The sequence below is a fragment of the Mus pahari genome, chromosome 11 (genome assembly GCF_900095145.1).
Source record: "Mus pahari chromosome 11, PAHARI_EIJ_v1.1, whole genome shotgun sequence".
Lineage (NCBI taxonomy): Eukaryota > Metazoa > Chordata > Mammalia > Rodentia > Muridae > Mus > Mus pahari.
The window spans coordinates 31,393,415-31,408,572 of NC_034600.1; the positions used below are offsets into that span (position 1 = coordinate 31,393,415).

Sequence of the window (15,158 nt, forward strand, 5' to 3'; positions counted from 1 at the left end):
CCTGCCTCTGCCTCCCAAGCGCTGGGATTAAAGGCGTGCGCCACCACGCCCGGTGACAGTGTAGTATTACTGTGACAGACCTGACCATGTTCTGTGGAGGACTATGGAAGGACTTTAGATTTTTGGGTTAGAAGAGTCATTGAGTATTTGAGAGCTCAGTGAGCTATTCTATCGGAGCTCTGAAAATTAAGACTGTTGAGAGCAGTGCAGACGATGGAGATCTGGCTTGGGAAGTTTCAGAGGGATGAAAAGATGTGGGGTCATTTGTGTGAGGACTCTGTAGTTCTGGTCAGCTGGGGATTAAGACTCAGCTGTGACTAACAAAATACCAGAACCACTAAAGTAAAACCTTTGTTTTACTGGGATAAATGATGCTGGCTGGCTGCAGCTAAGAAATTAGGGATGATTAAGAAGAGACGAGCACCGCTGAGGTGACATCTTCTGGCCGTGCTTCCTGAGAGTCAGCACACAGAGGCTGTGTGCCAGAGGTGGCCAAGGCTGTACCTCACACTCGTACCAGAACTTGTTAGTGCAAGCGTCACCTAGGTGGTACGGGTTTTGAAGGCATGAAGGGGTCATGGACAGCAGCTGAGGCTTGGCACCGTGAGAGGCCAGGAGGTGTCATTGGTGAAGGTGCAGCCTCAGTGCCAGTTAAAGGCCAGAGATCAAAGGAGTCATGCAGAGAAGTTGAGGCTTGGCACCATGAAGAGAGCCTATGACAGGCTCTCGGTGTAAGTAGAGCCCAATTGCAACAGAAGATCTCAGCAGTTTGGAGATGGCAGTGCCAGGGGATGACCACAGCAGCCGCTGTGGAGTGGATCGTGCCTGAGCTTAACACAAGCTCTGTGGACTGCAGAGGCCAGAGCTGGAGAAGTGGCTCAAGCCCTTTAGAGGAGCCCAGGAAATCATGAGTGAATCCCAGATATTAGATTTTGCTTTGATCAGAGTGATCATGCCCTGCTATTTCCTTCTTGAAGTTAAGTAAATATTTAACCTATTATTTATTTTACAGGAGCCCACAGTTGAAAGACAGAATTTTTAAACAGATTTTCGGTTTTAAAAGAGACTTTGGGAACTGGAGAGATGGCTCAGTGGTTAAGAGCACTGATGGCTCTTCCAGAGATCCTGAGTTCAATTCCCAGCAACCACATGGTGGCTCACAACCATCTGTAATGGGATCTGATGCCCTCTTCTGGTGCGTCTGAAGACAGCTACAGTGTACTCACATACATAAGATAAATAAATCATTAGGGAGAGGGAGGAGAGGGAGAGGGAGAGGGAGAGGGAGAGGGAGAGGGAGAGGGAGAGGGAGAGGGAGAGGGAGAGGGAGAGGGAGAGGGAGAGGGAGAGGGAGAGGGAGAGGGAGAGGGAGAGGGAGAGGGAGAGGGAGAGGGAGAGGGAGAGGGAGAGGGAGAGAGAGAGAGACTTTTAAATCTTAAGGGACAATGGCACTATCACTTCTCAGCCTTTTGACTAACAAGGATAAGGGAGGATAGCACAAAACAATAGGCCAATATTCATATTTAGACAAATGTTATCAAATTAAGGTGCTACTTACAGAGGCGTTGACTTATAGAAAGACTCTGGGTATGATCGCTTGCCATTCACTTTGCCATTGGAGGAGTAGGCCATCGGACTGTCAACTCTTTCTGCATAGTCAGATGGGGGTGGAGGCATGTCCTGTGTGCCTGCAGACACATTTTTAACCTTAAAAAAAAAAAAACAAAAAACAACCCAGGAGACATTGTCATTCCTCACTCATAATTGAAAGGGGTAAATGTTATGTTTCAAACCTGGGAGAAGAAGTGAACCTGGCCTCCAGGTTCTCCCAGCATCCCTCAGTCCCTACCTATTATAGGGTATGGTCTGCATACCCCACCCTCTCCCCCGAACTCTGCAGCCGCAGCGGCCTTTCCCTATGTCATCCAGACTCTATGGTTACATGTCCTCCTTTCCCTATGCCATCCAGACGCTATGGTTACATGTCCTCCTTTCTCTATGCCATCCAGACTCTATGGTTACATGTCCTCCTTTCCCTATGTCATCCAGACTCTATGGTTACATGTCCTCCTTTTGTACCTTTGGCCTCCTGGCTGCTCTACTTGGCTCCCTTCTCTCCCTTCCTCTCAGGACATGGTTCAGGGTCATGACCACTCCAGATTCTTCCAGATGTGTGGCTATGATCTCCAACATATCTATCACGAACTTTCTCCTCCACTGCACCTAAGAACTACCATGTCTTTTCCTTTCTTCTTTGTTTTCATTCAGAAGTGTGGGGTGGGGAGGGAGTTATCACATATAAAATATATAATATTTAGCTCAGATTATAAAATAATGTGAAGTAATTAGCTACAGTAACTTTCTTCTTCCTTTTTTTTTTTAGTTTTGGGTTTTTTTGTTTTGTTTTGTTTTGTTTTTCGAGACAGGGTTTCTCTGTGTAGCCCTGGCTGTCCTGGAACTCACTTTGTAGACCAGGCTGGCCTCGAACTCAGAAATCCGCCTGCCTCTGCCTCCCGAGTGCTGGGATTAAAGGTGTGTGCCACCACGCCGGGCTCAGTAACTTTCTTACACTCGCCCCTTCCATATGAGAAGAATGAGCTTACTTCCTGATATGGCTGAGGGAACCAAGTGTGGTGCCCAACGCCCCTGTCAAGCAACTCACAGCCATCTTTAACAGTGATTCCAAAGGATCGAGCGCTATCGTCCATTGTCGGTGGGCATTTGCATGCATGTGTGCACACTTACACGCATGCACATGCACATACAAGTTAATCTTTAAAAAGAATAATGGCATCAGGCCTCTTGGGTCTCAGTGTCCCCATCTGCATAAATTGGGGGCAATTACTTCATAAGAATATCTGGAGGATTAAAGGACATGAAGTATCCTATCTACCACATCTTCTGAACATAGTTCAAAAAAAATAGATACAAGTAAATCCTTTAGATCCAATTGAGCTCACCCCCCCCCCCACAGAACTTGCAAGCTTGTAACTGGATGATTCTGCTATTTTATACTCTTGCAATTATTATCTGCATCCATATATGGTATGCCCTTACTATATACATCTATACATGGTGTGCCCTTACTATACATCAATACATGGTGTGCCCTTACTATACATCCATGCATGGTGTGCCCTTACTATACATCCATACATGGTGTGCTCTTACTATACATGAGCCTTACATTTTTATGTTCTCTGCTATGGGAGCATGTGGTGTTTTTGATTGTTTCCTATTCAGGGTTAGAGAGAGACCAACTATTTCTCTGAAAGTGGAATTCAGGGCCACTGCCAAACCAGCAGGTGGGTTTCCAGGGAGTGTACTCAGATTCCACCACAGGGGGCCCGGGTGGGAACCACTCTTGGCTCTCACAGAATTCCTTACAACTGAACACAACAAACACTGTCTCAGCCAAACCGGCTGCCAAGTCAAAGGCCTGTACTTATTCTAGAGATCTCATCAGAACTTTAAAAGGCTTCCTTTTCTTGAAAGTCTGTTTTACATTTCTCCTGGATCCACTCCCCTTCCTTTCCCCAACAGCAGGCACTTTACCAGAGCCCTAGTCCTTCTGGCTCCTTACAGCCTGGAATGTCCTTCCCCATTTCTTTGTCTGCTAATCCCTCATTGGACTCCAAATCTTAGTTCAAGTGCAGCCACCTCCTAGGGGCCTTTCACTGAAGTCCCCGAAGGATGAGGTACAAGCCTCTCTTATCTCCCTGTATCTATCCTACAATCCTCCAGCCAGAGCAACCACTCGCTTACTCATAGCAATGGCTCGCTCACTTATCAAGACAAGGGACTGTTCTCAAGCTACCAACCCGGACTGGGCTGCTAACAATGCTCATCTGACAGAGCATGGCACAATCTTATAGCCATGACACCTTTCTCAGAAATGAGGAAGCTGTGGCTCAGGACATTGAATAATCTTCCCAAGGACTTAGACCTAATAAAAATGGTAATGTGGGAGGCCTTGCTAGCCAAAACCAGGCCAGTATCTGCATAAGTCCGAAGCCCAGAGCTTGACCTTCAGGATGGCTCGGCTTGCAAAGGAACCTGACAACCTGAGTTCAATCTCTGGGACCTACATGGTGGAAGGAGAGAGCTAAAAGTCCAACAGTGTCCTCTGAGTCACACACATTCTGGGGCACAAGTGCACCTTCCAATATACATATACACAAATAAACAAATGTAATAAAAAGAGGCCCAGAGCTTGCTGTAAAAAGATTTCCTGCGAAACTAGAGCAAAAGAATATAAAGCGAAAACACAAATTAAGATCTGTCTCCGGAGAAGAAAAGCTCGATAGCCATCATTCGCAGGGCCAAATGCTGGACTCGCCCCTTAGCGCAGCCTCTGGTAAGCCCTCGGCTGACTGAGTCTCTACTCCAGGTCTTCAAGCATGGAAAAGAAATGATAGAAAAGGGCAATGGAAATCCACACAGTGGAGTCCGGCCAACCAAGAAATGCCGCAGACTCACTCTTGAGATTAAATTCAAAAGTTTATCTCAAAATGTATCTCACACAAACTAGTTTAAGGCACAAAACAGTTAATTTGGGGGATGCACAGGATACATGGATACTAAGGTCCACATTCCAATTTACAAAAAAAAAAAAAAAAAAAAAAAAAACAAAAAACAGCAGGAGCAGGGCACAGAGGCAGGCGGATTTCTGAGTTTGAGGCCAGCCTGGTCTACAGAGTGAGTTTCAGGACAGCCAGGGCTACACAGAGAAATCCTGTCTCCAAAAAAAAAAAAAAAACCAACAAAAACAAAACAAAAAAAGCTTCGATGACAGCATTCTTCCCTTTCTCTCTGCTCTGCCTTTATTACAAGTTAACATGTGCACAGTCAGGCTGCACCCACAGCCAGCCAGTCTAGCAATATGACGGAAGTCACCCACCGCTAAGGAGGAAAGGAAATGTCGCCTGATGAGTGCCTGATCAGTGCCTAGCAGTCTAAGCATGGTTATTTTAGCCCCACCCAGGTAGATAGCACTATCAGTATTTTCTTATGAGGAAATTAATCTGCTCAAAGTAAAATGGAAGAAGAAATGGTTGGTGTGGAAGCTGAGCCTGTGCCCCTCTCAACAAGCTGTTCTCTTCCAAGTCTACCCCAGCTTCCTGAGGTGTGCACTGTGGCTAGGTACATCACATATCCCTGAAACAAAGAAAACCATTCTCCTTACACTCACCACACTCGGAGATACAACAATAAAACCTCTACGTGCCTAACTTCGTAAGAGCAGCAACTGACACAAAATTTCGTCACTAGTGATGCTGAGAATTCCACACCAGAAGGGCCTTCGCCTGCTTGGAAGGAAAAGCAGAGAAATAGCCCTGAACAGAGAGAAGCAGGCTAATCTCAACGTGCCATCTCCATTTTATCCATTTTACAACCCGCCCAACCCACCTTCACGAGCCATGATCCTTGCACAAGTTCTCCACACTGAGAAGTCCAACTTGTTTTTCCTGTTTCCTGGTATTTTTATCCTTGCAGATGCTCAACCCCGACAAAAGCTCAAAATACCTTCTCAAAAACTCTTTTTTTGGTTTTGCTTTTTTTTTTTTTTTTTTTTTTGGTTTGGTTTTGGTTTTGGCTTTTCAAGACAGGGTTCTTCTGTGTAGCCCTGTCTGTCCTGGAACTCACTCTGGGGACCAGGCTGGCCTCGAACTCAGAAAGATCCACCTGCCTCTGCCTCCAGAGTGCTGGGATTAAAGGTGATCACCACCACTGCCCCAATCCTTTTTTTTTTTTTTTTTTCTTACTTTGAGTTGTTTGAAACGTTCCCATATGGACCAATCCTACAAATGAAGAGGCCATAGACCAAGTTGGAACAACTGACTGGTTTAAATTGCTCGGTAGCACTAAGGCCTTTGTTCAGTACCAGCTGCGAGCTCCCCAAAGAAACTGTGTATCAACAAAGACAAATTCTGTCAGAGGTGTGGAAGCAAGTCAGAAGCTCTTAAGCCTGGGAGGTGGAGGCAGAAGAGGAGGAGAACCTCACTCTCACTGAGTGAACCTTATCGTCATCTAATCTGTGGCTTCTTGCAAAAACAGAAATCCCAGGGAAGGCTGTACTTCAGTATGTAAGTATTTCAGGCTATGGCTCCTCTAAAGGGCCAGAAATATCCCTAAGCCACCATCAGCTGTCCCAAATACCCTTCAGTCAACTAAATGCCCTTCAGTGCCTTCAGTTGACTAGAGTATGACCTATGTTTAAAAGTCAAAGGTTAAACAGGTCTGCAGTGTAACAGCTGTGGCTGGCTTGGGGAACAGGGGTTCTCAAATCATGTTCCCCAGAACAGCACATTCCCACCATCAGTTCCTGTTTTCTGAATCAGAAACCAGGGGGCGGAGCAGAGTCAACTGCTCTAACACTGGCTCCAGGGGATCCTGATGGCAGCAATGGAGTGGAGCCACTGATGTGGGACAGAATGCCCTGGGCTGCAGACAGCCATGCCATGTTTAGATCATTACACCTATCCACATGGCTGACTTCAGAAACATTAACTCTTGGTGTCGGAAATCTAGGAACTGCAGCTTTCAGAGAACCACAAAAAGCACTCTCCATTTCTAACACAAACTCTTCCTCTTCCCACAGACCTCTCTAAAACGGGCTGTTTGTTTGTTTGTTTGTTTGTCTGTCTGTTTCTGTCTGTCCTCCAGCCTCTCTCCACTCGCGGTGGACCTGAAACAGTCAGGGCCTACTACACTCCTCCTCCTTGGTGGTTCAGTCAGTCAGTCAGCCAGGCAGCTGTTACTTCTGCCACACTCTGTTCCATCAGGGACCACAGACAACCGTGTCATCTTCCCCAGCGTGAGAGTCCAGTGAACCAACAGTACAGGCAAGAATGCTTGCACTGGGGAGAGTGAAGGGCTATCAGAGCCTCATCAGGTGTCTAATGCTGATGACCAAGATTGCCTTGGCCGCTCCAGCCTAGCGTGCTCATCACTGTGGACATCTGCATACTGAGGAACGGACACAGAAGGTCTTGAGGAAAACATGTTTTCACTGTAAGACTGAAGCAGGGTAGCTAGGAGTCAGTCACACTGCGATGGCACATTTACCGCCTGACATCTCGAATACTCTTATGTAAGCTACAGACGCTACTGATCACCATTCTAACTGAAATGTATTGGGTGTGGGTGTACTCAATATATTTCTTATGATGATCTCAATGTACAGCGATCTTATCAAAATATAACCCCCACATAGAATCCAGGAGCGTCGGTGCATATACACAGTTTATTGGATGTCAAATATATTTCTATACAGGTGTTTTTGTTTTGTTGTTTTTTTTTTAAATCACTGGGTAAGATTATATTGGTTGACCTTTAATTTCGACAGCCTTACTATGAATGGAACTCTTACTTGCACTGTTTTCAGACATCTAACCTATTATATTAAAAACTTCATCAGGGGCTGGAGAGATGGTTCAGCAGTTAAGAGCACCAACTGCTCTTCCGAAGGTCCTGAGTTCAAATCCTAGCAACCACATGGTGGCTCACCACTATCTGTAATGAGACTGACGCCCTCTTCTGGAGTGTCTGAAGACAGCTACAGTGTACTTACATTTAATTAATTAATTAATTAATTAATTAAAAAACAACCTTCATCAGAAGCCAAGGATACCAAACTCTATATCCTGGAATGATCACAAGTAACAAGGCACACACTGCACAAATCCTGCCCTGACTCTATACTGTCATGGTTGGTTGGTTTGATTGTTTGTTTGTTTTTTAATTTTTCTGTCAAAATTGTTATAAAGTCCCAGAATGCCCTGCACTGGAAGGAGTCTGTGTCAACAGCCCAAGCCATGATCACTGCAAGCCACCATTTCACCTCCAACGCCTTTCTGCCCCTCAGAACTCTATCCTCCTTCATGAGAATAACAGACCCATCGCAGATTCTCTAACCACATCAGGAGTACCCGAAACTTCAGCTCTGAATTTTAATCGCCAACTGATCAGATAATGTAGTAATAAAAACTGATCTCCTGAAACTTCAGCTCTGAATTTTAATTGCCAATTGATCAGATAATGTAGTAATAAAAACTGATCTCAAGGCCAGGCATGGTAGCGCACACCCCAAAAAGACAAAAAAAAAAAAAAAAAAAAACTCAAACACATATTCACAATCAACTTTTAAATATTTACCATAGAGGTGTAAACTTTCCCAAAGCCAGCCTCATATTTATCTAGAGAAAGTGAATAAGCATTTTTCACATATTTTTAATCAGCCACATCTCACACTAGTCTTGAGAGGCAGACAAATAACTGCACAAAGGAACTGAGATGTAAAGATGTGTTGATCTGCCAGTTCACACTGGGACCAGAGATGTCCACACAGATCCAGGTACTCTCTCCAACCAAACACGTGGGTTAAAATGTCAGAGTTCAGTGGTGGTGGTACATACCTTTAATCCCAGCACTCTGGAGACAGAGAGAGGGGATCTTTTTGAGTTTCAGGCTAGCCTGGTCTACAGAGTGTGTTCCAGGACAACCAACAGTCAGGGCTATATAGTGAAACCCTGTCTCAAGAAACAAATACAAAGTAGAAAAGACAACCTTACACATAAAGAAGGACAGAAATGGGGGCCTAAGAGTCAAGCTAGCCCACTGATGTAAGAACTGAAGCCCACAAGAAAGGGTTTGCTTTGCCTCTTGATGATACAAACTCGCTAGAGCCTGCCTTTCTGGCCATTATGCCTGTGTGTGGTAAAACATCCTCAGGTAATTGTGCAGAAAAACTCAGGTTTGCTTGCTTTGTTGCTGTCTTTGGGACAGGTCTCCCCGGGGTTACTCAACTGACTTTTCTCTCCTGGAGTCAGTCAAGCGTTCTTCCCTCGTCAACCTCCACACTGACCCAGCCTGCAGCGGTGGCTTCCACTCTCTTCACACACACTGAGAGGCACTTCCATCCTACAATCAGACGTTGGTACACAGAGCAGGAGCACATCCTCAGACCGACAGGATGACTGCACTTTGGCTTGTCATACCCATATCGCTTAGTCACTTGTGTATGACACACAAACACCAAGGAGGGCCTAGACTCTCATGCCTCATAAAAGCTGCCCTTTGCCCCCCATCAAAACTCTTACAAAAATCAAGATATCAGAGACACTGCTTGGGTTTTTGCTACCTCAACAACTGTGGCAAAGTAGAAAGAAAATATATTAGGCCAATGACCAAAAAAAAAAAAAAAAAAAAACCTATATAAACAAAGATAACAGTGATGCACTTCTACTGTTGATAGACAGACAGTATAAAGTCTAATGGCTCCAGGAGTCATGGCTGAGATAATTAATGGGCAAGCTTTGGAAAACAATTTGGCAGTGCTTTATAAAGAGGTATGCTCACAAACTCTTCACCCCAGGAGTTCCACACTTGGGTACGAGTTAAAGAGAAATTTGTTCAAGTGTAGGTGAGTCAAGGAGACTCATTCCCCTGGCAAAGGGCAAAAAGACGCTCTGTTGGTGATGTTGGTTTTCTTTTTCTTTTTCTTTTTCTTTTTTTAAAGATTTATTTATTTATTATATGTAAGTACACTGTAGTTGTCTTCAGACAGTCCAGAAGAGGGCGTCAGATCTTGTTATGGATGGTTATGGGTCACCATGTGGTTGCTGGGATTTGAACTCTGTACCTTTGGAAGAGCAGTCGGGTGCTCTTACCCACTGAGCCATCTCACCAGCCCCAATGTTGGTTTTCTATCAGTCAGAGGCAGAGAGGGTGGCAGTCCTTTGTTCACCCTAGCTTGGCGCATGGCTTGGTGGCCAAAGCTGTCTTATGTCTAGGACTCATCAAATCAAATCAAATCAATTCCAGGCAAGGCAGCACGGGAGGAGGAAGGCAGACACAGATCTAAGGACTGCCATGCCCCCCACAGATCTCTCCTTCAGTGCACAGCACAGGCTACAGATACCTGCCTGGGCCAGGTCACCCACTCTCATGCCCCCAGGGTCAACTCTCCCTACTGCTTGGGGCAGTGGAGGGGTACGAGGGGTAGAGTGGGAACAACATGGACGAAGGATATCACCCAGGGGCCCACCAGCACATGGCCAGCCTGCAGCAGGAGCCACCACAATGGACCTGACTCAGATGGTTGAGAAGGAGAATTGAGTGGAGCAGCTTGAGCATTATGAAGAGAGATGGAACTGGAGAGTCCAGGGTGGAGCAGAGAAGTCTACTGTGAGCAGCCAGCCAGCTCTGCCACCTGGGGCCACAGTGAGGTCCCAGCCCAAAGCTGCTCCTGAGGGCTGTGACTGAGTCTGTGGCTACACAGAGCAAGAGTTGGTATAGATAACCATGGCGATGTCTGACTGGGGCAGCCACTGGGACCAGGTGGATGTCCAGGGGCTATGCAGAACTGCCCCTGGCCCCCCTCACTGAATGTGGCACTCTAGCAAGCTGGCCCCATCTCTCAACTATGGCAGCACTCAGGAGAGCAACCAGGCAGCACAGTGGAGCTGGGGGCTGGATGTGGATGAGCACGCTCTGAGAGTGAGTGTGGGAGAGCTAACCTGGCCATTCATTTGCCATGGGGTGGCACAGGTGCAGAGATGCTGCCCTACCCCTTGTCACATGCAGCATTGGGAGAACTGGCCCTGGGGTCATGAGGACAGGTGAGCTGGCCCCACCCTTTGTAGGCTGGAGCATTTGGGAGAACAGGCCTTGCACCCCATCTGTGAAGAACAGTAGAGATCTGTCCCTGCCACCCCTCTGTTCAGGTGGCATAGGGGTGGGGGGGATGCCCTCTGTCCCCTTGCCCCTCACTACCTGAGGCAGTCAGGAGAGCCGACTCTGGGGTATGAGAGCAGGTGAGGTGGGCATGTTCGTCGCTGGCTGCAGCACTTGGGAGAGTGGACCCTGCACTTTGACTGGACAGCACAGTGGAGCTGGCGCTGGAGGTGTGGGAGCAGGTGAGCCGGCCCTGAGGGCTTGAGACCCAGGGCTCTGAACTGGCCCACCCTAAAATCTATGTCATCTGCTAACAGTTGGGATGTGTGAAAGGCCACTCCTGCTATTGCAAAGCTGCAGGATCTCCATGACACAGGGCAACGACAGGAAAACTGGGAGGCGTCCTGACGAGGACCCGATACTGATTTCATCACAGAAGCCAGAGAACTCAAACCAGGCCAATGACACACTGCAATGAGCATTTGCAAGTGAAGATGTGTGGACAGAGGGATATACTGTGGGACACACTGTGACATGCTACATCGTCCACGATGATTTGTTTTCTATGCTATGTTTTTTTTGTTGTTGTTATTTGTGTTTTACTTTGGAGGAGAGGTTGCAAGGGTGACAGGCAGATATGAGGGAATGGGGAGATGGGTAGGACTGGGGTGCATGATGGGGAAACTCACAAGGAATCAATAAAAAGCTTTTTAAAAGGTTCATAAGAGTAGCAATTGTGTTTCTGTTTTGCTTTGTGGCGATGCTATTCATCACACCCGGGACCTCCAGCACACTAGGCACACACTCTACAACTGAGCTATACTGCCCCAGCCTACCAACGCTATTCAACAGTCCATCAACAGGAACTAGATGAGCTCTCATGAAATTCTTGGCCAGGCAGTGGTGATGCACGACTTTAATCTCAGCACTTGGAAGGCAGAGAGGCAGGCAGATTTCTAAGTTCGAGGTCATCCTGGTCTACAGAGTGAATTTCAGGACAGCCAGGGCTACACAGAGAAATCCTGTCTTAAAAAAAAAAAAAACAACAACAAACAAAAAGAGAAATTCTTGAACACAGGGGATCAGACTGTTGTTGCTAGTTAAATATAACAATGTAGATGAATCTCATTAGCCTAATATTGAGTTTAAAAGGCAAGTGATGAGACAATATTTACAAGGATAGACCCCTCATACACACCCCCTCTTTCTCTTTCTCTTCTCTTTCTCTTTCTCTCTCTCTCTCTCTCTCTCTCTCTCTCTCTCTCTCTCTCTCTCTCTCACACACACACACACACACACACACACACACAAGTATATATATACTGGGCATTGATCCCAGGCCTTGCATATGTAAGGTAAATGCTCTCAGTCCAACATTTTCTATGAAGCTAAAAAATATTTTTAGGCCAGGCGTGGTGGCAATGCCAGCACTTGGGAGGCAGAGGCAGGCAGATTTCTGAGTTCGGGGCCAGCAAGTGAGTTCTAGGACAGCCAGGGCTATAAAGAGAAAACCCTGTCTGGAAAAACCAAAAAATAAAAAATAAAAAATAAATGTTTTTAGATGAAACCTTGGGTGGGACTGTGTGTTCATTATGAAACAAAGGAAAGTAACAAGAAATGCTGTGCATGTATCAAAGATAACAATGTAACGAACCAAGATTGTCTTAATCCACTTGTGTCTACTTAAGTCCCAGTTAAAAACAAAACAAACTCAAGGCAGCCTGAGAGTTTCCAGCCAAGGTTTGCCACAGACTCTGTGACCCGATTTTTATGAATGAAAATGCTGACTGCAGGTAAAAGTCAGGCTCAACACCAATCTTCTCCATTCTCTAACACTTTGTAAACTCACCATGAGAAAATGGTTTGTTGGCCTTTACATAATTGCTCTGGTCAAATGTGTTCATAAAAGGAAAGAACAGAAGTCAACCTTTACCAAAGAAAGGGCGGCTCTTAGGAGATACAAGTTCAGTCAGTGCAAGGTCACATTGGGGGAAGTTAAGTTAGGACTTATCTCATACTGTAATTGAAAATGAATTTCACAGACTAGGGAATGGCTTAGTGTATGGTGCTTGTCTAGTATATACTGGGTCCCAACCTCACGGGGCACAGCAAGAGGACAGCCTAGACCAGAAACAGAACAGAAACCACAAAGGAATGGACAGGAGAATTTAAGAGCATAAAAACGGAGAGCTCTGTCACTCATACTTCAGTGAAATGGCTTTAAAAGAACACTGAAGACAAAGGAGAGAGGGCCTGGGAATCTGAAAAAGGTAACAAGTAACTGCAACGCAGTAAGCTTTGTGAGAATGGCAGGAAGAAAAGACAGAACAATGGAAAAGAAAGCCAAGCCATGCTATTTAAGTGATAAGATCCTAAGTGGCAGACAAAGGTGCTTAATCACAAAATGTTTTCAGATGAAACTCACAAATTTACAGGAATTAAAGACTGATAATGTCCAGAACAGGAAAAAGGTGTTGGAAAATAAGCAATTTCAAATGTAATCAGGTAAAAGATTGTGCAGAGCTTTTAAAACCAAGGCAACTAGAAGGCAAGCTGCTTGGAGACAAATGCTGGCACAGATATAAAGAGAATCCTTGCCCAATCATTGGGAAAGTAAACCAGTACAGTCCTAGAAAAGCCAGTTCCTGAGAACCTTCCAAATAGAGCCACAACGTGATCCAGGAAACACTACTGGATTATTGAAAAAGAACTGAAAGTCTGGCAGTGATAGCAAATGACTTTAATCCCCACTCAGGAGGCAGAGGCAGGTGGATCTCTGAGTTCAAGGCTACACAGAACACTCAAGAAAGAAACGCAACTGAGACTGGAGAATGGCTCAGCAGTTAAGCAGCTCTTACTTAGGACCCAGGACTCCCATCACCCACACGGCACTATTTGCTACACTGTAGCACTATTTGTACACTCGCAGTGTAGCAAATATTGCTATTTGCTACACTGCACTATTTGCTACACTGCTCCAGGGATGGACACCCTCCTTCCCTTGGTCCTGCAAGCCCTAGGCATACACAAAGTTAAAACACCCATACACATTAAAAATGATTGGGCTGGTGAGATGGCTCAGCAGTTAAGAGCACTGACTGCTCTTCCAAAGGTTCTGAGTTCAAATCCCAGAAACCACATGGTGGCTCACAACCACCCATAATGAGATCTGACGGCCTCTTCTGGTGTGTCTGAAGACACAGTGTACTTACATATAATAAGTAAATCTCTTTTTAAAAAATTATAATACATTTTTAAACATAAATATAAATTACCTATGGGTCCATCAACTAGAGAATGGATAAAGCAAATGCGGTACAGGGGCTGCAGAGAGGGCTCAGCAATTCTGAGCACTTCCTTCTCTTCCAGGAGATCTGAGTTTCATTCCCCACACCCACATCCAATGCTCTCTTAATTGCCTCCACAGGAAAACACACACACACACACACACACACACACACACGTAAGGAGAAGGTCTGATGCTAACCCTGTTCCCCAATTGGTTCTTATTTTGTCAATAAAGAAGACTGGGAGCCAAATGCTGGGCAGAGGGTACAACTGGGATTTCCGATCCCAGGAGGAAAAGGTAGCTGCAACGAAAGCAAGAGGGGTCTTTCTGCCATGCTTTGGAGGAAGAAGAATGTAGCAATCACATAAGGAGTGTGGGGGACAGAGAAGGCCTGCAGCTTCCGCTGTGGGTGGGTGGCCAAAGATGTTTAGCTGGGGCTAACTGGAACAAGCCACTATGTTTAGGGTGGGAGGAGAGACAAAGATGATAAATTGTTAAGGGCAAGCCATTCCAGGCCGGAGTTATCTGACCCCAGCAACTGTACCTAGTAGGCAAGTTAAAAAGTAACAAAGCTGTCTGTATGTCTTTTATCCATGAATTCAAGGGTCTTGGGTGGGAACTGGTGGCTCGACCTCTCCCAGAGCAAAGGTGGGAAGAAAAGAAAGACAGGTTAGGGCTGGTGGAGTCGATCCCAGAGCTAAACTGGGTGGAACAAACAGAAAGCCAGAGAGCTGAAAGGGGCTGGGATCTCTACAGCTTCCAGGAAAAGGTGGAAGCAATTTTTAAAAGTACATGCACTACACACACCACACACACACACACACACACACACAACACACACACACACAACACACACGTTTGTTTGGTTTTGTTTTTTCCAGACAGGGTCTCACTATGTAACCCTGGTTGTCCTGAAACTCACTATGTAGACCAGGTTGGCCTGGGACTCCCAAACATACTGCTTCTGCCTCCCAAGTGCCAGGATTAAAAGGTATGCACCACACCTGCCAAAATTTTATTATTTTTATACTAACAATTTCTTACAAATTGTCACAAACAAAAGTCACTATTTAGCCGGGCGTGGTGGTGCACGCCTTTCTTTAATCCCAGCACTCGGGAGGCAGAGGCAGGCGGATTTCTGAATTCGAGTCCAGCCTGGTCTACAAAGTGAGTTCCAGGACAGCCAGGGCTA

The 15,158-nt window shown here is 45.9% G+C and overlaps 1 protein-coding gene across 4 annotated transcripts in view; it reads right to left on the bottom strand.

Annotated features, from left to right (window-relative positions):
* Positions 1-15,158, bottom strand: part of Ocln (occludin) — a 55,923-nt gene that overhangs the window by 15,153 nt on the left and 25,612 nt on the right. For all 4 annotated transcript variants that reach the window (XM_029544018.1, XM_021208678.2, XM_029544020.1 and 1 more), the window contains exon 5: positions 1,559-1,707. In XM_029544018.1, the coding sequence (XP_029399878.1) occupies positions 1,559-1,707 (149 nt within the window). The remainder of the gene's footprint in view (positions 1-1,558; positions 1,708-15,158) is intronic.